Genomic DNA, 23,659 nt, shown 5'->3' on the forward strand with positions numbered 1-23,659 from the left:
GGCTTCTATCAACGATCTAGTATCATGTACGATGATTCACTTTTTTTTGTCAACAGCAAAAAAAAAAATTATAAATGTTATAGTATCACGAGTACTGTAGATTGTAAATAATATCACTTTTTCTTGAGTATATTATGAATATTGTACATATTTTTGGAAATTAGTATTAATACTTATTAATTAGTAATAATTAATTAATTGAGGTCGTATATATTATTATTAATTCCTCATAATGCATGTATCATATTAAAAATAATCAAACGTTAACACAATATTGTCACAAAAATGTTTATCTTTAGATCATAAACTTTTATTTGTAAAACTAGTATATTTATTTTTATATTCAATAAAATAACAAATAACAATTTCAATCAACAAATAATTTAAATGACAATATGTTAATCAATCAATAGACGTTTGGTTTGAATGAAATAAAAATGTATCAAATGTACATACTGTATATATAATATGGTACTGTATTATTTCTTAAACTCTAAATTAAGAAGATAATGTTGAAATTCTACAAAATAAGAAGTTTATATATAGATTTTTAATCTAAATACTACTAATCTATTAGGAAACTTTTAATTGCAACTTAACTAATGATAGAAAAAGAATGTTATTTTATTCTAAAATAAATGTTATGTTATTCTAAAAAGAATGTTCCAATTATTCTAAAAGTGTCATTCCAAACAATGTAAAATAATAATATTTGATTTTGTAGTATCATAAACATTAGTGTAGGTCTAAGTGTAGGATAATTTTGATGATACTGTACAAATAAAATTTAACATATCACATTATGATAAATACATTATTATTTTTACATTATTGTTTAAAAAAATATCAAATAGACATGTATGTTATGTGTTAATCACATTATGTCATGTCTAATGCAGGTATATAGTCCAGTATGTCATTTATTTATTTCAGCTTGGTTTCCAATTGGATGTAACGAAAGGACTTCAGCACAACACAAGTAATATGACCAATCACGACATGATTACCATCTCAATTTTTGCTTGTGATTGGTCAATTGATTGTTGTTACATTGCGGTCCAAGAAACCAAGCTTAAAGCATATCCCAGCATAGAAATTTGATTTGAGATGAAAGCAACAGAATTTGAGTATGTGTTGATGATAACATAAATTATTCTTTAACATGCACTGTAGTCAAGTGAAGGTTATACTGTGTAAATATTGACCGACTTGAGTGACACGGTTCCACATAGTGAAACATAGTCAAGATCACAATCAATCATTAGCTTTATTCACTACCACCAACCATTGTTATTAACGAGCTACATACAGTTTATCCATTCAGATATAAAAAGACATTGCAGAGTAAAGATTGGAAATATAACATGAACATTAACAATCAGATAAATTTATGGTGGTACTGTATATACAGTTGCATACAAATATGTAGCAGAGCATGTACAAAAGTACAATACATGTTGTTAAAGCAACCAACCTAAATCTTTTTATTAAAATATGTAGGCAACAGTGTGATATTATTATTATTCATTTTTCTATTGCCAATGTAAACTTATGTTAACTATACTTTTAGTGCCTTTTTTTTGTGTACATAAATCCCTCCATTTTCTTCTTTCTTGAAATGGTCAAAATGGCTCTCCAAAAATAAATTACTGCTACTTTATTGTTGCCACAGTCTACATTGTGACCAATGTCCGTAGCACATAGCCTAATGCAGTCTGTAAACTTGTTAAGCAGTAGCCTTCCTCTCCAAACAAATAACTATAAAAGGATACATTTTAATGGTAAAACACATAAACACCCAATAAGTTCTAATAAAACAAAACAACTTGAGAAACATCCCTCAGCATTTTGGTCAAACTGGTTATTAGAATCATATCACATTTAGCAAACATATAATTAGAGTTAATAAATTATTTATTGAATATGTTAAAAGTTATATACATGTTTGTTTTATCTAGATTTCAACACAATATCAAAATATTTTATATAATCTTTTAACCTCTGTCTGTATAATATCACTTAAATATTCACTGATAAATAGATAGATAGACATATATATACTGTAACCTTCACCATATTGTTTATCATTGCAATAAAAGTGGGTTGCCCCCACAAAAGAGAAAAAAAAGAATATGTTAAAAGTTAAAGATGTACTGTATTGTCCCTTTGACTAATTCCAAAAAATAAAAAATAACAGATTTCGAAAAAAGGTGGGTCATTTTGAAGTATCATAATAGTTATTAACTATCACCAAAAATTTGTCGAAAAAAAAAATCATTTAACTGAAATACAGACGTTTTTTTGTTAAAAAAATAACTTTGACTTCCAGTCAAAGTTTTTGATCAAAACATATCCCATAATGAAACGCGCTTGTTTGGCTACTCTGTATGCATAATCATAAAACTTCCTCACAATCTGTGTGAAAATACCTTTTCAACCGTGACGAGTTGTAAACAATCCTAATTAGCATATGCATAATGCGTACTCGTGGTTTGAAATCTTTGCTTACTTTCGCTCGCGACGATTTTCCAGACGAAATGTAATCAAACTAATTTACCTGTTAATTACGTAACCTTGTTGCTTTTGGCTTGAATTTTCGACTTCAAGTGAATAACTTTAATATTATTTTGATATGGCCAATTTAAATTTAGAATATTTTGACCTTCATTTTTTTGTGTTTCAAGGGACAATACATCTTTAAAGATCCATTCCCTACAATTTGTGACGTTTTGTAAAGATAATTCATATATATTACTTTAAAAACATTAAACCAGGTCATTCCTTGTCTTAAATGTACATTTTATGATAAATTATGATTAAAAGAGAGAAACAATGCACTACCTAAGTAGCTCGCAGTAAATGTCCTCTCGTTGGCTGTCTTTAGGCCTAATTTAATGAGCTCAGTGGGCCGTTGAGGTGTCAAAATATGATGGCATGGTTATTTTTACTTTTTACAGTTTTTGCAATTTTGCACTGCAATAACTGGGTAATATGGTTCACTACTTTAACTAATTAACTATGAAATTTGTCTTGTTTTGTCTTGTTTCTGCTGCCAAGAAAATGTTGGAAATGTATTTGCACTATTCTAAATGGTAAAAATCTGGACCAAAAAAATGAAACTTTATTTCTTAGAATTTTAATTAATGAAAACTTAAATTGGACTGGTCATCAGAAACATATTGCAAACTAAATGTCTAAATGCTTTGGTGTTGTAAACAAGATACATTTTTTTTTCCTCAGCACATTTTACTTTCTTTGTATAATTCGCTTATATTACCACATTTACTATATTGCAATATTATCTGGACAGCTGATTACCCTTCAAATTTACATAGAATTTTCATTTTACAAAAACGTGTTGTTCGAATATTAAATTTCAAACCATCTAAAACTGCATCAGAACCTTTGTTTAAAAATACATGACCTTCATAAACTTCTAGTTACTTCTTTTATGTTCGAATATGTTAATGATTTATTACAGAAGTCTGTTTCAATGTTATTTTCAAATCGTATATTAGATCATACCTATAACATAAGAAATCCGCATAAATTGTATGTTCTATTTGTTAAACTTAGAAAAGTGGGTGGGGTCATTGTGAGACAAGTTTAACTTCTAATTTTGATCCTTAAAATGGTCTTATATAAATTGTTGATTAATGTTTATTTATGTTATAATATTATTTGTAATGAATAAATGTTTATTGAACTTGAACTTGAACCAGTTATTTGCTCACTGTAGAAACGCCTCAAAATAAATATGTATTTTATTCTAGGCTGACAGAGCTGGGTCAACATTTTCTAATGATTTATTATGTTTCTTGAGGTTTAATTAAATCACAAAAGTCATATTTTTTAGAAGACATTAAAAACATGATATGGTTGGAATTTTAAAATTAGGTACATAATAAAGATCTTTGAATGAAAAAAAAATATGCGTTACCAGTTGCAGTTGTAGTAGGTAATACTTTTGATGGAAAGAAAATAAATAATTTCCCCAAACACTATTTTTTCTTCAATTAGTTAGTTCCACTGTTTTTAAACAAAGAAATTTGTTTTATCTTTCATTTTCAACCAAAAAGTTACATTCACACAAATTGTTCCATTTTATGCAATAGAATATGGCACCGTTTAATTCTTCAAGCAAAACCATAATATGTTCCACGCATGGTAATCCATGGCGTTAAAAGGCTAGGTGTTCAGACACAATGATCAACATTCCAATGCCTTACGTTAAAACTATCTGGTTATCAGGTCTAGAGTGGGTACAGGTCTATAGGTAGGTATTCACCTAAATCATGAATCCTACAGAGCCAATGCTACATTTTTTCTAATGTGATACATACAAAAATAGGTTGATAATAAAATAATTTAGGATTGATTGACAAATATAATAAAGTTGAATTAAATAGTGTAAAAATAAAAAGTTCAATTTACCCTTCCTGAATAAACTCCTCCATTGCAGAGCATTCTGAGACGATTTGAGGATTAGCTGTCTTCACCACAATATAACTTAATATTGGTAGAAAATCATCACAACCACTAAAAAAAGTTATGCAGTACAGTATAAAATTGTGTATGACAGCCAAATTGATTTTATAGCAATTTTTATACAGCATTGATATAAAATATACTGTACACAAACAAATTAGCAAATATAATAACAATTTCTCAAAGATGTATTGTAAAGTAATTTTACCAAAAACATGAATTGAATATTAATAGAATTATTGAAAGAAATTCACTTTCATAGAAAAACACACAAAATATTAAATATAAAATGATTTCACAAAGATAAAAGAAATTAACCAAAAACTTTAAAAAAAAAAGACTTTCTAAAGGGGAATCTTTGATTGTTCAGATAGCAGCCGAAATATCATCATATCTGGACACTATTGGGCCAGACTATTAGTCTGATTTCCTGGTTGTCAAAATCCATTTGACACAGTTAAAAGGAGAGAGACGTTTCAGGAGAGTCCAGTAATTATGTTTGTACAATCTGTGTTACTGTTAGTGTACAAATAAAATAAAATAAAATTTCATATCCCTCCCTCATCAGTTTAAAAAAGCATGTTTGAAGGGTGGGTTATCTGCTCGCCTCATCTGAAATTTTCAGTTTTCACCACTCATCCCCAAGCCCCAGCACAGCACGTAGTATTTTATATTTAATAAATATATTTAAAGCATCTTTGCCTTGTCTGTTTTTAAACTTTCGTTACTGCCTTGCGTTTCATAATATATACAAATTTTAATAGTCACAGATGGGACCAACAAAGCTTCATCCAGCTTCCTAAATGCAAAAGTGTAACAAACCTAATAACGACCAGGTCTTAATTATTGGTTTAGTGTAGATATTATCTGTTTAATTCAATACAGTATGGTCGTGTCTCTCAATTAGAAATATTGGTGGACTAAAGTTCAGTTACAGAAACACTAATCATAATGAACTGGTTTGTCAGACTACATTTACCCAAGAAGGTTAATATTTTTCAAAAGTATGAGATTCACAAAGCTGTAAATTTAAAAAAAATAATTTTGGCAAACATAAGCCTATAAAAATACTGATAGCACGAAAACAATCTGAAGATATAATATAAATACAGAAATAAAATAAAACAACATTTGTTGAGCTTCTGAGTGAGGTACACATGGTACTGGTTATAATATAATAGGTATTTATGCTTCATACAAAAATAGTTAAATGTAACTGTATATTGTTTGAAGGTTTGCATGGCGAAATCAAATGTTGATATAAAGTTTGCGGTACACCATGTGTATTAGTTCTGAAAAGAACTGTTGAGTTTCTCAATGTTTCGATCAATATGATATATTGATCGAAACATATTGGTCGAAACGTCGAGAAACTCAACAGTTCTTTTCAGAACTAATACATGTGGTGTACCACAAACTTTATATCAATAAATGTAACTACTTATGCTGCTTATTAAAATGCTATTTCAAACCGATAAACCTATAACCTAAGTGGGGTTATGCTTGTTCATGTCTGTCTGAAAGTGCTTGTAAATATTTATGTCATTATTAAACAAAAGATGTGCACTTCAAGTATCACGCCTGATTTAGTTATTCATTTACACTACAGTATTACTATAGACTCTCTTAATATTATATTTTCATAAGGTAAAAATAAATATTTATGTCATTATTAAACAAAAGATGTGCACTTCAAGTATCACGCCTGATTTAGTTATTCATTTACACTACAGTATTACTATAGACTCTCTTAATATTATATTTTCATAAGGTAAAAATAAATATTTATGTCATTATTAAACAAAAGATGTGCACTTCAAGTATCACGCCTGATTTAGTTATTCATTTACACTACAGTATTACTATAGACTCTCTTAATATTATATTTTCATAAGGTAAAAATAAATATTTATGTCATTATTAAACAAAAGATGTGCACTTCAAGTATCACGCCTGATTTAGTTATTCATTTACACTACAGTATTACTATAGACTCTCTTAATATTATATTTTCATAAGGTAAAAATAAATATTTATGTCATTATTAAACAAAAGATGTGCACTTTAAAGCCCCCTTCCCTACGTTTTTTAGATCTAATTTAAGATCACAAACTATATTTAATGTAAAAATAATACTATATGGTCCTATTGGGATAACTTTTTTCGTCTTTAAATGGTTAAAAATGTGAAAAATAGGTCGATTCTAATAATTATAGCGGCCCGCTATAAATCCCAAAATGCATTGCGCACGAATTGATATTTTTGTTTTTCTTCTGTAATTCACCCACTTTTCGATCAATCGTGAGGCCAAAACAAATGAAAGACTCCTAACTTTTCAGTGAAAATACCGAGTTTTCCCCAATTTGTATCAACAGAGTCTGGCAAAAATAGAAAGACAATTAATGCAGCAACTATACAAGCAATTAACTGTCCCCTCAAAACATAATGAGGCCATTTTGCATGGACGTTATTCACTTCTATTACAAAAATAATGAAATCACTTAATCACATAAATGGTTAAATGTAACAGACAATTTGAAAATTTGTTCTCCCTTTAAATTACAGTTTTCTAAATTTGGATTTAAAATGGATTTAAACATACTGACATTTTTATCTGAAATATTACTTGGGCCTAAACAAATTGCATTAATTTTGTATATAAAATTCGCCATTTTTCGACAACACATTTTAGTGACATATTGTAAACTACAGTAATAACCCCTGAACTGAAAAAGTGTAATGTATTAAAAAACACTATTTCTGGCCGATGAGTTTTTAGAAAATATTGCCATATTTTCCCTGTTTTTTTTTGTGTAATCACTTTTAATTAAACATACTTAAACATAACAAAAGCTGAAAAACTTTGACAGGGTTTATTTTTAAATAAAGCATTGTATTTTATACAGGAAAAATCTTACCACATGACCTACAGTACATAAATTCTAGATCATATTTGCAAAAGTATTTAATAGGTAGAATTACTACTTACATGGCATTTCCTATCCTATAGCCTGATTTTCCAATGCTGTCATAATGCTCTTCAACACAGCGAACTATGTTCCGGGAAGTGCGAACTGCAAATAAAGTGAGTCAAATAATTAGACAAGATCTGGGTTTTGTTAATTTGCTGTGCGACTTATTATAGGCCGCCATTTTGTGAATTCACCATATCAAACATATTTTCATAACTGCCTTTCTATCAATTAAATCCATTACACATAAACTTCAGGTCAAGGGTCAACATATACAGTAAGCACAAAAATTGTATGCGTACGTTGAAACTTACATACAACAATTAAAAATTAAATTAAAATTATTTGTAAGTAATTAGAATCAAAAGTGAAATCAATGGTACCATAAATGGTAACGTAAAACCATGAAAATGAAAAGAAGCTCATCTCGAAGATGTGGCCAGCTTACAAAAGATATGGCTGAGAGAGGGAAACTTTATATATAGAGCTTACAATACTTTCGCTATTACACTAAGCCTAAGCCATAAAACTAAATAAAAGTGTGAAATGCATATAAAGTAATTCCAAGTATTAGTCTTCAATATAATCTGGAATTACGTGCAATATTACAGTAGAAATGATAATATAAAAAAGATCATTATTTATATTTAATGAGGAAGTGCATTATATTTACTTTACTGTAATATACAACATGAGTGAGTCAATCTGTTTGAACTCAGTGTCTAGAAATGTTTAATGCATTAACTTTAACTGACATAGTATATTAACAAGAATTATACTCAGTGATATTAAATGTATCAGTCAACATTAAATATTTATTTTCAATTGCACTTAAGCCTCCTAAAACCATTGGGGAATTTTCATTTCCGGAAAGATTATGCTTTAAGCATTTATTTCATTTTTCAGCTTCATTGCAGGAAAAGAAAATCAGTAGTTAATGAAATAATAAATGTAAAGAACCTGTAAATATGAAGAAATAGGCATGTAAAATGTGTGTTAAATTATGTTTTTAAAAATTGTCATGGTTCTACACTGTAGTGTTAAAAAAACATGGTGAAGGATGAGTGTCTACAAAATATTCTTTGTTTTATAGATTCTTTTTCTGATTGGATGTATGAAATGAGACAATTGTAGCCAATTTGCAATAAAAAGCATTGCATACTGTAGCTAAACACTAGAGTTAATACACACAAATGTGCGCACCATTACAACACACGTGTTAACGCCTGACTGTGTGAACATTTTCTAGGTGATGTGAAAGTGGTTTTATTCACTAGCAAATTGGATCAATTCACTTGTGAAAAAGTGCACTGTTATTGGTATTGTATGTAAAGAATGCTACTGTATACAGGTGTGGTAGTACATAGTTATACATTGTTACAACACACCTGATTGTATTCTTGCCTTTTGATTGGTTAATTACGCATCACATGTCATTTGGAATTAGCCCTACCGAATGGAAAGTGATAACTAATGGTCATAATTAACACCTTGTTGATTCATCAACTCATGCACGCCCTCTATAACTGTTTTACTTCACGTCCAAAGTTGGAACATGAACCCAGGGGTGGATCTGGGCTGCACACGTGATCGTAGTGAGCAAATAAACTGGGGGGTCCGAAGGCCCCGAAAAAATGTTTTTATGGTGTTCTAGGAGATCATTAATGCACTCATCATCTGTAAGGGTCTTGCACACATGCTCCGGCACAGTTCCGCTCCGGCACCGACAAATCCAACGTTAATGTTTGTTTTCACGACGCTCAACACGGCATGTGGCAATCGATATGTTCATAGCCGGCCACATGAAAACGAAACAATGATGTATGTTTAACTCGCCGGCGTCGACCAAATCCATGCTGGAACAGGTGTGAAAGGCCCCTTAAAAAGACCCTTTATACAAAACCACAAATAATGATATCAAAAGACACTGTGAACCCCCGCCCCCTGACTGACAATGACTTACAATGGATAAGTAGGTGTGTTTATACAGTAAAACAAATTTGATTTGTAATATATTATTTGATGAAAAATTGACAGCTCTAATTTCAACTTGGCTTTGCCACATTAACAATAGAGCAGTCAATTTTCAACTCATGAAATATTCTCACCATCCAACTTATAAATATTCATTATTTGTATAACATATACTGTACTTTTTATGCAATGTGTGCATGCAATTATGTAGCTGTGTGAATGCAGTTATGGAACAACAATCATCACAAATGCAAAGCATCTCACACACCTAGTTTGTGATTTATATGGTTTATAACACCTTTGATTTGAGATAATCTAAATATTTATATATCATAAAGATAATACATAAAAAAAAAAAAAAGAAACATACCAATGCATTCCAACTTGCTAAGTGGGTTATTGAATGTTGTAAGTTTGACAAGTTCTTCAACAGCACGTTTGTATGGGAAATTCGTAGAATCATACACACTAACATCAGTACTTAAGCAAAACTTTTTGATGACACTAACATGCTCAGGTAATGCACCTTGATATCGTGTCATTGCTATTGCTGCTTTTCGTTCATTGGATTGATTGGCTATTCTAAAATTACAAATAAAGAAACATATAACTATAAATATTATAAATATTTATTATCGTCCTCAAGCTTAATTTGGATTAGGCTTACTACGGACCGATGCCGGCAGCAGGAGATGATCATGTACTCTGCCTGAATAGTTCTTCTGCGCTGTATGTAGATGGAAGTCCCATCCAAAGGATAAGTCAATGAGAGTAAAGCACCTTGCATAAGGACAATCAATATGGCACTGACAGACATGAACTCATATCTATCACATGCCGAATCACCATCAATCATCTTTGGTCTATACAGCACCACCCAGCGTGATCATCCAAGAATGCAACCGGGCCTACCAGAGGGTGACCTTATAAGAACCGGTGTTTCTACGCAGTATGGCCTTATCAATATAGAAAATTGAATATGCTGGCTGGGTAAGGCGGGCAGGTTGTATACCAATGCATATACATACACCCATGGCTGGCTATTGCTATTTGATATGAATTTCTACAGTCATTGGAGCTAACAATAATGTCATGTAATAACAATTTGAACATGAACTATACTAACTAGGAAGTTGAGAGTTCAAGCTGCTGGGGATAATTTTCAAAATAGACACACTTTCTAAATGATCTAATAACATTAATAAAATAGGGAATAAAAGTACAGTCTAGTATAATATTGAATCTAACATGAAGGTTTGGTAAATGACTGAAATAATGCTTCGGTATGATTTAGAAGTCTGTGCAATTAATTACATACAATTTTAATATCTTTTTATTTTAAGTCTTTAGGCACATGTTTCCAAGGATTACGAATAGTAAATTAGTCACTGTCCTATCAGATAGGTGGTAATCCCCATGATACAGGGGATATTTTGTGAACCAGTTCATCAGGGTTCCACTCCACCAGAACTAGAAGTGAGTCTGCTTTGAACCAATGCCGATATTGTTGGCTCTTTAGGTACGGTACACGGTGCTTGATTGGCCATTTGACCCGAGGGTAAATCCATCTAGCCATCACATTTTATTAATACATTGAAATCAGAATTGAACCCATGACCCTGAGATTGAAAAGCAAACATCTTTTTTCCCCAGACTACAGCCATATATAGGACTATAATAGTTTTCTTTTATTTTTATTTGCCATCTAAGTTAGTCCAATATTAATATATTGGACGTTCGTGTCGGTTTGACAGATGTATCAATATAATATTTTCATGAACTTTGTGTTCAATGTTTTCTGGCAGGTTGGTGATATACTGTCGCCTAGAGTACATTCAAGATTGAATCTTGGAAAAGATTTCCTTCGCAAAATAAGCATAGCATAACAGTAGATACATGGAAAGAAGAAACTGTAAATATTGTAACAATTAATAATATAGAAATAGTATGTAAAACAAAATACTGTATGAGGAAATAAATAAATGGGTGCAGTGTTTTTGAGTTTGATTTTCCTTTCTGCGGAACTAGGTGTAGCTTATGAACAAGTCAAGGTTAAAACACATATTGAAGACATTGGTCCTGTTTCTGCTGTGAAAAAATGGTGTCTAGAAAACTCAGATATCTCACTTTTCTAGATCTAGAAAACTCAGATATCTCCTTTTTCTTGATCTAGAAAACTCAGATATCAAGATCTGACTTTTCTAGTTCCAGAATGGAAATAGAAAACTCAGATTATCAAATGGATCGTTCCATTATTAATCAGAGGTAGCTTGTTTGGAATACTACAGTATTATACGTTTTCTTACTAATAATAATAATTATTGTAACTTGTAGTAGCGGTCAACGACTTAAATCATAAAGAAAACACAGTACAGTATACACCTCTAGAAAAGTCAGATATCTGAGTTTTCTAGATCTAGAAAACTTAGATATATATCTGAGATCTGAGTTTTCTAGACACCCGTGAAAAAATAAACGGTTATTAACCGTGTGAATAAATTAACTCCAATTTCTTGGCAGCAGAAACAGGACAATTTTCAGTAACCGGTTAAATGGTAGCCTGAAAATAATGGTTAAAAACACCCAGTCGATTCGGTGTTAGAACGCCATTTAATCGGTTATATTGCTGTGCAACTTTTAGCTGCAACGGTTATTTGATTGACAGCCGCTGACCTTGAGTCAACTATACTGTAGTGACGTTGAATTGACCACTGCATTTTGGGTACTGTTAACAATTTCCGTCGACAACCACCCACTGATTTAAATGGTTAGTTATATAGAGTTACAATTAAATTGAGCAGAAATGCAGTCGATATAAAAATTATATTTTAAATCTATTTTGAAATAAATGGTTTATTCGGCGCTATGCAGCAGAACCATTGTATGTTGCACTGTTCAAAATCACTGTTTGTGTTACTACAGTAGTTAGGCTAATGCAATGTTCACACACTGTTTACTTGAGATTGATGTAATGGTAATGAATAATGTAGGGATTAACAAATTCAGAAAGATACATTTTTTAAATCTATTTTATGTAAAATTAAATCCTAATTTCCAGCAATGTCTCGGTGGAAATATCATGTCTTCGCAGATTTATATTAACAGATTCTGCTCCAAAAAAGCGAAAGCCAATCAATTTGGCATCGAGACAATGTGAGGTTATGTATCTATAGCTAGGGTATGATGTTCATACGTTAACGCTGTTACTAACCTACGAGTAGAACCTACAAATGCACTTTACACGAAGAAACCTTTAGGGTACTGTGCATTGATTTAAAAAAAAATCATAATTAACCATAGAACGTACATTTAAGACAAGGAATGATCTGGTTTAATGTTTTAAAAGTAATATATATGCATTATTTTTAGAAAACGTCACAAATTGTAGGGAATGGGTCTCAATTTAATGAATGAGAACTGTAAAACCATACAAACATGTCTGTATTATAATTGGGTTAACTGAAGTTCATGCAATTTTTCCTTACCTAAAAAGCTTAAGAAGTGTTGGCCAAATCTCCTGAAAGAATGGATCTTCAATTAGCAGGGTACACCGCTCACGAGCATTCCTTGAATCTAACTCTTCATACACAGCAACAAACATTGATAATAATTTTTCTAAAACAAAGAATTAAACAATTTCCTGTGGATTTATCAACAATTAAGTAATTTCTACAAAAAAAAAAATAGCGAAAAAAACCTTGATCTAAATCTAACACTACTTTTACAGAAAGTTTAGGTTACAAGTACTCTTTTACAGAAAAATATGTAAATTAAGTGCTATTTTTGGTGTTAATTAATATCATATCGGTTTGAAAATATGTATTTAGTTCAGCAAGTGCCATTTTGAATGTTATTGTTTTGAAATATTCCCCCAAAAATATCTATTTACGCTGTGGGATGTGATTCTCTTCACCACAGTTGGCCTGAGATTACAAGACCATTTTTTTTTTCGCAAAAAAAAGTTGAACAAGAATATTGCAGTTCAATAGTGTCTATTGAGTATTAACTAAAGTTGCAAACTCTGTAACAAATTAACTTTAAATGCTTGAGATGCTTTATATTAAAGTTTACATAGGAAATAATAAGAATAAATTCTATACTGAAAAAAAAAATATTTTTAATGTAATTAAATTGAATATGGCTAGACAAGGATCAATGCTCTTGAGCTTATTATAGCGCCTCCATAAAGTCTGTTTTTTTCCACATGGATGTTACACAGGACATGCTATGCTAATCTTACAGGGAAGGTCTCAACATTTGCACACTTATCATAATATAACACATTGTGTTAACATGTATATTTATCAAGGGTCCCTTATTAACCTAGAAAGTTTTTCAAGACTGAATCATATGTATATGAATTTTACTTTAAATAAATTTAAATTTTATTTTTTTCTAGAATGCTATTTAAGTGAAACTTTAGTTGCAACACAAAATAACAGTCTTGATTGACAGTCGTTGAACTTCAGTCAACTACTGTAGGATATTGAGTAATATTGGGTAATACTGTATTAACATTTTTCATCAACAACCAATCTCTTGTTTAAATTATTTTTTGTTTTGAGTTGATTTATTTTAAAAGTTTAGTCAGCAGCACTATGCATCACAAACAGTCCACTTGGAATTACCATCCATTACCACCTTGAGCAATAATTTAATCAATGGGACCTGGCAACCCATATTGTACATATTATTCCTGGAAGCAGAAACAGACCCTAAAACAATGGGCTAATGCTATAAAATTGTTATCAGTATACTGAAATCACAGGTGGTTTATAATTGATAAATGATACTAGCTTTTATTTAAGGTGACTTTAATAGAGATCAGTGTACAGTATTGTTTTATCTTTCAAAACTAAGGTAATATTATGCATGGCTAATTTGTGTTTCCTTTGATTGTTGGAACAATAGCAATCAAATTGTAAATATCAGATCATAGGAAATGGAATGCACTAAAAGATAATTAGATGTGTAATTTGTATTATTAACCATAAATAGAAATTCTTTATTAACACAAAAAACATGTAAATTTTTGTCACTTGAATGAGACATTACTTTAAATTTAAAGTTATAATGAACGTCAAATTATACATTTTTAATCTAAACATGCAATTTGCATGATATAGCTTGCAGAGAAAAACATTAGTAATTTATGTAACAAGATCTAAATTTATGAGTCACTGTAGCAAACAACCTTTTCAACCTGATATTTTGTACTGTAGTTTCATAAAACCAAACTTTTATTATAATAAGTCACAGTTTGCCCTCAAAGTTAATTCTCCCAAAGGGCTAGATGTCACTTTATGTTTCAAGGGTCTTTAAATAATACTAAAGGTCATAAATTAGAATATGTTCTTTAATGAGCCAACCATAAACCATTGACATGAAGACTATAAATAGTATCTAGTGCATATAGAGGGGGCAATTCTATTTTAGCAAGGCATTTTACTTCCATTGGCTTTAAACTCAATTAATAAAATAAATCTTGTAGTTATAAAATATAATAATAATATAATAAAAATAATAATAAACATTTATAAAGCGCTGTTTACTGATGGCTCACAGTGCTAAAACAATAAAAAAAGTAATTGATGTTATTGTTGTTGTGGAGATACTGTGAATTGAAATTTGTAAAACTCACAATGCAAAAGATAGGGCATCGGTTCAGTTTAGCACTTAATTTTACACCCTTATCAAAATCCTGCATCATATCATAGAATATTTGTTGCAGCATGGCACCAGGTCTCTGCAAGTCACAGTTATATTTCTTGATATTGCTATGCAAGAGCGATGGTTTGCAGTCAAGTTTATCAAGGAAACAACTGACAGTATTTGTACAGCATTTATTTTATTGGTTTCATGAATGACATACCTGTACTGTACCTAACACAGTTCAATGTCAATTGTGCTATAAAAATAATTCTTAAAATGTTGAATATGCCATTTTAATGTCACATTTAAACTGCTATCCTCTTTTTGTTACCACTAAAAATTGGATCGAAAAACAAATTATTTACCTAACAAAACTGTAATTTAAAGCAAAAAATAGGTCTCTTTTTGTTGAATTTAACCATTTATTTTATCATTTTAGAAGTGAAAACATTATTTGTTTTTGTTCTTTTTTCTACGGAAGTGATTAACTTGATTAAAACTAAAAAAATAACCTATTCAAAGTCCAATTTAATTAATCTTCATTTTTCATGTTATTTTCAATTTCTTTTATGAATCAATTATGAATAAAAGTATCTTACCTATGAACATGTGTACATCTTTGTTAATATCTTTAAGATGATTTGAATATGCTTCCTCAGTTAATTTCTTTATTTTCTCTCCTTCGTCAATATCATCAGGGTGAGCATTGGTACCTTCAGTATCTACTATTGTCTCAATGTCTTCCTTTTCACAATCATGTTCATTGTTCTCCTGTATCACAGCCGATTGTATGTCATCTTTTATTATTACAGTGAGTTTTTTTGCCTCTTCCATACCATTTTCTATTGCCTCATCAAGGTTTTCCTTTGTAGTCTCTGTTACATCCACAATGTGTAAGTTTTCATCGGTTTCATTAGCAACGTTTATTTCTTCTCTGTTAAGTTTAATATTCACAGTATCTTTAAGAGAAGTATCTGTACTGTTACCTTGATGATTACTGTCGTTGACATCCGCAGACTTAATTCCATCGAATTCATCAGAATTACTTTCATAATGCCCAACAGAGTTTCTTGCACCTCCAGGACTAACAGATTTGGTGCCATCTTTTGATAACCTATTACTTGCTTCACTGCTCAAGTCACTGATGGAGAAATCATCCAATTCCTCTTCATCAAATTCAAACATCTCCTCTTCATCCAAGAAGAAATCCTCCTCTGGTATATCAGTAGCATTGTCTTGTGTCTTAGCTGATTCTGATAACTTCTGTGATACATTTTCTTGTATCACTGCAGTCTCAGCCTTATCTAATTTAGTGAAACTCTCACCACGCACTTTTTTGGGACCATCTAAAAAATATAAGAAAATGTACTGTAAAACTATGAGCTACTTTTTATGCTATACACTTCTAACTAAATGTTATAAAAAGGTATTCTTAGCAGAACTGAAATGAAAGTGTTTATTTTTAAAGATGATTTTGCTGAAATCCCCAGCAATTTGTGATGCCCTGTTGACACTTTAAAAATAAATATAAAAAATAAAAATAAAAATTTTGGTCCACACTGTTTCGCATTCAGTGCATATCATTCAATGTCAAGTATTATCACATGTGTTACCATTAGTTTATGCCGTGTTATATAGGCTGTATCGTATTGAATGGTTTGGGTGTAAAAAATAAAATTAAGCCTCTTCTTCTATACTGCAATAAGAATGAGCAAATTGTTTATTTCAAAAAGCACATGTCACTTTTTAAAATCTTTTTGCTAAGTTAAAATCCCAAAATAATTATTTATCATTTACTGAGAGAGACACAAAGATGTGAATAATTATTACCTGTGAAATCTATTTTTTCAATACCATTGTAAGGTACAGTTATTGCACATAGCGTTTTACCAGCCTCTTTCAATAAGGGTTTCAGTTTTTCTAAGATTGCTTGCTGATATTTTTGTAGAAGCTGTGTCAGTGGATGATCTTGACAGGCTAATATCTTAGAAACAAGTGAATTAATTAGATCCAGATCTTGCGGTGACTGACTCAATCTAGCTCGCCACGACTTTAACCATATCTGAAAAAAATATAATATGCGAAGGATACAGTACTCTATAACAATATATAACAATTTTTAAATTTTATTATTAGGAATCCTAATACAAAATATCTTGAAAACTAAATCCTGGAAAATGACTCTATGAATTGGTTGTCCTGGAGGATTATTCTTTTGAAGGTTTTCATCCAGATTGTAATTGTCCAAAGAGTTGATAGCTCATGTGACTTTTTAGTAATAATTCATAGATATATTGTCACCTTGACATTTTTTTTTGTAATGTTAAATATTCATTTTTCACATAATAGTTATTCACATTGAAAAACAGGTCGGTAAAAAAAATATAATTTAAAGAAAAGATCGTCAAATTGTCTGTCAGAAAATGGATTTTTAGTTAAATTTAACTGTTTATTCTCTCTTTATACTCTCTTTTAAAAGTAAAATCATTATTTTTTTTCCCCATGGAAGTGAATTACTTAATTAAAACTGAAAGTGGCCAATTCAAAGTCTGATGCAGTACATACATTTATAATTGTCATGATTTTGGGAGACAATACATCTTTAATGTAAAATTTGATGGAAAAATATGGCTTACGGTTTGATGTTCATACTCTAAAACGTTAGCATAAACCTGCCGTCTTTCCAGTTCATCATCTGTAGGTTCTCCAGTAGTTGAAAATCTTTTTGATGCTTCTTCCATTAGCATCATATGACGTTCTTGCATTTTCTTAGTTATCTTACAAATAGATGTAAGGTAGTTTATGATAAATTTAAGTGACTTTATACTCTAACTTATGGAATTTCCTAATTAAACAGGGTCAGTATCAGGTACTAGGTATTTGGTCATAATCAATAAATATTTCAGCATTTTCAATAATTATAATAAAATAAATTTAAGAGCAACTAAAATGACATAACACAGATCATCGAACAAAACATTAAAGATTGCATGTAGCCGGACATTTTATTTCAGCTCGTCACTCGATTGCAAATTTCAGAGTCATTGCAATAGACCACAACACTTCACTGCACTGGGAATTACTACTTAAAACCACAAAACCTTTTGGACTTTATTATGAAATGCTCCCAGGAAAATTATTCCATTGACATCCTAAATTTAGGTTTCATTTGTTATTTAGTTCTCCATTCCTAAATTGTTTATATCTGCCAAGCTATCTTCATTATTTTCTACTCTTACAGTCTCCACCCTCTATTCACCTGTCATGTGCTGCCTATATTTTTATCTTTTATTTTCTGCTTTATATTCTCAATCTTGTACACTCATTTTTTACACTGAAGAAGGGCTAGTGTTGCCCGAAAGCTCTACCAATTTTTATGGCTGTTTTACTTAATCATTTTGATTTAGATTTTTACTTATTTGTATATCCATTGAGATCCAGCCACTGATACCCACAGCATTGTAATTTTTTCAGTAATTTTATATAATACAAGAAATACGTTTTGAACAAAAAGATTGGTTGACATTTAAAGACAGATTAAAAATGTAAAGGATACAGCTGCCTCTTGAGCTCTTGCCAGTGACATATTCTCAAGGAGTTGACGTTGAAGTTTTAAACTCTGAAATGCAAATAACCAAAAAAAAATGTAAATATTGTCCACCTGACATGAAATTTACTACAGAACATGTGACACTGCTTATCTTTGGCTTGGGCTCTATGATCTCCAGATCTAGTCTGAAATCACAGTACCTCCCAGTATAGGTACAGTATATGAAAGACATGGACTATAAAACAGCGATTCTAATACTAAAGCCTACTAAAAAATTTGTTCTCAGTCTTACAACAGCACTGAAGATGAAAGTAATCAAAATTCTTGTATGGAGTTTACTTATTTAGGGCTTGGAGAGACGGGTGCTTGCTGCCCCATAGTGTAAAGACCACAGGGAAAGCTAGCCTACTTTGGCCACATCATAAGAGGAAGGCGGCAGTACACTAACATAGCAGATAATAGCAGGAAAGGTAGAAGGAAAGAGAAAGAGAGGGCGTCAGAAGAAACAATGGTTTGATAACATCAAAGAATGGACAGGATTGATTTAGTGCAAGCCAAGCGTCTCGCTCAAAACAGACCTGCTTGGAAGAGAATAAGGAGTGTGAACACATGGTAGCCAATCGTAGCGGCCGAACTTGATGACGTAATTTGTGAACCACTTGATTGGTCGGTTTTAACAATCGCATGGTTAAAGTTGATCTCGGTTCAACATTAACTTCAAAATCGTTGAAACCGGTTAATTCAATACAATTGAATGCAACTCTATGTTGACTGGAAAACAGGCTTTAGGGCCATACATTAGGCCTACTTATAATTATATTTGCATTAATTTATGACCAAAAAAGTCATACTTTTGGGCTAGGTCTAGAATGTATTCTGCATTGCAGACTTTTACTTGCTACCAATAACATAAATAAGTTGACATCTTCATACTATATGGTATTTCAATAATTCTAACTTTAGAAATGTCTAATCAAATTTAGATCTTTTGTTTTTAAATTTTAAATGTTTGTATTTGAAGGTAGAGTTTGTTGTTGATCTGTAACATACCAGCATTGATCTGTGTTTTTCATTCTTTGTTCTTGATATTCTTGCTTTAAAACCAGCAAGCAATTGTTGATTTTTGCGGTACGCAATCTCTGTTGGAGATGGTTCATTTCGTCTGCAAAATAAAATAATTCATATTCAATAAACATTGATTATTCAAATCAATAGTAAGATTGTATAAAACTGAGACAAGACAGACAAATCTGGTAGCTTTGCTTCACATTTTATATGGTTTGGAGATTTCAATATTTTGAAATCACACAATACATCTTTTATTATAATGTACGAGTAAACATGTGTATATTCACTTTTTTTAAAGAAATAAAATAACATAATAAATGTAGTCCATCTACCAAAGGATAAATGTAATAAAAAAACAAATTTCAGACACCAACCTGGCACTTGGTAACTGGTGTCGATGGAATGAGGGTGGCATTCTGCTACGAGTTTGTGGTACTGTGGTACCAATATTAGGCATTGACTGCAGATGACCAGTGCTACTAGGTACATCAGGAAACATTGCTATGTTAGCTTGTGGTAGATCGCTAGGTAGAGATACTGGCTCTTGAACTGTACTTGCAGGGTCTTGACGTGGTATAGATGCTTCACTGATTGGCCGTTTAAAATCTATGGTGATTTCTTCACTATCATCTATAATTCAAAAGTATGGAGTTATCAATTTATATTACAAACATACAGTACTAATTTACCATCATACTGAGTTTTTGTATAAGCATCCTATCTTTTAAGCCTACAAATACTTTTATTAAATTTACTGAGACATAATTTTGATAAATTATGGAGATTTCAGCATAACATGTAAACGTTAACTTTAACATAATCATTTGTAATCTTGGTGCATACTGTATGTGGTGTGTGATTAAGTAAGGTGTGCTACAGCCTTTATTTATATTGGATGGGAGCTTTATTTGTATTGGAGTTATACTAGTACTATTTGACAAAGTATTTGAAGCAACATCCCAGTATGAATACCTATTTCAGTTAGAAGATCTGCTGCTCTGTCTACACACAGTTGACACAACTTTGTCATTTTACGAGTATTACTTGTGCTTAAGTCACGGCCACCTATTAAAAAAACATAAAGTATTTAAATAGACCATGATGATGCATTGTATTGTGTAAACACAACTATCATAATTGTAGTTTTCACTTGTCTTTTTGTTTTGTCCAATATTAAAATTGACATTACAAACATAAAAATCAACAACATTGATTTTTGTTTGCGAATTTACGTAAGTCGAAAAAATGTTGAAAGTCAAATTTTTATGAAGTCCCCATTTTTTCCTATACATTTCTGTGTAATTTTTATTTGTAAGTTGGTTTTTTATAAGTCGAAAATCATCTTTTTGGGGCCCGAATACACACATTCATATAATCATGATTATACTTCAGGTAGTACCCTTGCATATAAATCATTAATTTTTTTGCATCCATTTTTTTCAGATCAATTATCATAACTAATATGTGCACACTTTCTTTTTTTTTTTACATTTTTTTCGTTATTTCTTTTTCCTAAACATATAAAGAAAAAAGAAATTATTTTGTCCTTCTATTTTTATTTCTCTCATCTTGGTGTGTGGTTTACTTACCAGTGTTATCGGCATCCTTGAGAAGAGAGTCAGCTATGAATTGAACACATCTCAGGTATTGAAGATAAGCATTCTTTAAAAAAATAATATTTTTAGTTTACAAATATTTCATATTCTAGTTTTTGTCCTTTCATTCTTCAACCCATTGTTCTATGCTCTTTAAACATTTGATAACGGACTAGTCTGTGAAATGGAATGATTCAATGTACCTTAAAACTTCATGTCTGAAAAATCAGACAAATTACCAAAATACAATTAAATAGCAATAAACACAATGCAATGTATGGTGTACATGGTGTTTGCATGAATTCGTCAAAGCCTAACAGCAGATCAAAGTCTGTTACAATAGCCTACCTTGGCAAGTCAAGCTCAGTGTCCTGTTGTCTTTTCAGTACTTACCTTCTTTTTACCTTGTGAGTCTAATTTCTGGGCTTCCCTGACTCCCTTTTTAGCTTGCTGTATGAAGCTGTCAACACGTCTTGGTGGACAGCCTTTTCTTGACTCCATATTAAAGCTGAAAAATATAAACATAGCTAGCTAAACATACTGACAATATTTAAGAATAGAAAATCAGCAGGTCAGTATGGATGACGGACACTTGGCGAGAGAAGCAAGCAACTATTGGCTGGGAGCTGACATTTGTGTGGAAACAAAATTTTTGTTAGTTTGTGTTGCATGTATAAAGAGTGATATCGCCCTCTATCCGGGGCAGAGGCAACATGGTGGATATATTGTAGAGCACATGTGTTGATATCTGAATAAAGAATGTTGTTAATTTCAAGGTTAAAAAAAAAAAGAAAAAGAAAGAAAGATACTGTACGAGAAAAAAAAAAAATTGTGTTCATATCTCCATTGAGATCCAGCCACTGATACCCACAGCATTGTCATTTTTTCAGTAATTTGCCTTTGGAATTATATGCAGTAGTATACTGTATTTTCAATTTTAGTTTGAAAACCGGTATGAAAACATTACTTTTTTAAGAAAGCGGTAGAAACATGAGACTACAGGTAAAAAATCGGTAGCCTACTGCATGATTCAGTAGGGTTGGCGGGCTTACATAGGGGTCGACAACAAAGTTTGCACCTTTAGTATATGATTAAACTGTAATAGCTCAGCGAATACTAAAGAACATGATGATTTAAAAGAACATTTTATTTCTCAGTTAATAAAGCCTTCTAATGGTACTAAATAATATAATTATTGAATACCGTAGCACACATTATTATATAAAAATAGATCAAAAAACTGTATTATGAGTTTAGATTCTGTGTAAATATACAGGTAGTAAAAATAAACATGTTAACACACATGGCATGTCATACATATTCAATAAATGGCAGTACATATTTTGCCCCATTTTTTACCATTTAATGAATTTGGCTGTTCCATAAATGGCGGCCGAAATGATCAGACAAGGCTTAGCCTTTATTTAAAATTTAGTAAGCATTGTTAGGCCAATTAGGATAGGCTTAGACCTAGGTAGCTAACTAGCTAGGGCCCTAGCCTACTATATTATTTATAGGCCTAAAGTAAGGCTAGGCCTACTCTAGACCTGGTGGTAGGGCCTTTTGGAGGTCCTACTCACTCACAGGCATCCTCTAGATAGGGCCTACCTAGGCTTGGCCCTAAAAGAAAGGCTCAGAGGCTAGAGCTAAGAGATTCTAGGCCTAGCTAGGCCCTACTCTCTAGGCTTAGGTAGTAGATTGGTAGGCCTACTACCTATAGGCCTGCTAGGGCCTACCTAAGCCTAGTCTAGTAACTAGGATCCGTAACTAGCCTAGGCCCTAGGCCTAGGCTAGTTAGGAGTAGGGATCCGAGTAGTAGTAGGGCCTACTAGCCTAACTAGCTAGCTAGTAGTTGTAGTAGTAGTAGGCTACCTACCTAGGCCTTATTAGGCCTAGCCTAGGCCATGATGGAGTTATAAAATAGGCCTAGTAGGCCTAGGCCTAGCCTAGAGTAGAGGCCTGACCCAGTTTTAGGACTCACTTTTCTTTTTTTTGTACGTGCCTTTCTGTCATTAAAACTAAAACTTGCTCATAATCATATATTGTATGCCAGTCATACAGAAACAAGCGAAAGTGACAGATTTTCGTGTATTTAAATAGACAAACAGACGGATTCCTCCCTATAGGCTAGCTAGGCCCCGAGCTAGGCCTATCCGTATGTAATGTATGCTATATTGGGAATTGCTGCCTTGGCATATCGTGTTGTTGACTTTTTTGTGGCCGGTCATTCGCCCATTATTAGAACAATCCACTAGCTAGGTGGGGCATGGGCTTCATATTTATCAGCCTTTTTCCAACAACTTACTAAATTGATTCAATTAATTAACATTTATATCACAATTTTTTATTTTATATATTAA

General features: G+C 31.5%; 1 protein-coding gene across 1 annotated transcript; it reads right to left on the reverse strand.

Moving 5' to 3' along the window:
• Window positions 1–644: 644 nt before the first annotated feature.
• LOC144850815 (VPS9 domain-containing protein 1-like) lies at window positions 645–23,426 on the reverse strand. The gene is made up of 15 exons (XM_078708277.1): window positions 23,281–23,426; window positions 21,693–21,807; window positions 21,294–21,366; window positions 20,677–20,769; window positions 20,079–20,334; window positions 19,687–19,798; window positions 18,643–18,705; window positions 17,723–17,863; window positions 16,917–17,148; window positions 15,686–16,432; window positions 12,920–13,049; window positions 9,805–10,016; window positions 7,478–7,562; window positions 4,435–4,539; window positions 645–1,758 (listed from the first exon to the last, which is right to left on the reverse strand). Exons 1-15 carry the CDS (start codon window positions 23,310–23,312, stop codon window positions 1,674–1,676), a joined length of 2,481 nt encoding a protein of 826 aa, XP_078564403.1. The 5' UTR covers window positions 23,313–23,426; the 3' UTR covers window positions 645–1,673.
• Window positions 23,427–23,659: the final 233 nt, after the last annotated feature.

This window comes from Antedon bifida, chromosome 8, assembly GCF_963402885.1.
Source record: "Antedon bifida chromosome 8, ecAntBifi1.1, whole genome shotgun sequence".
NCBI classification, from domain to species: domain Eukaryota; kingdom Metazoa; phylum Echinodermata; class Crinoidea; order Comatulida; family Antedonidae; genus Antedon; species Antedon bifida.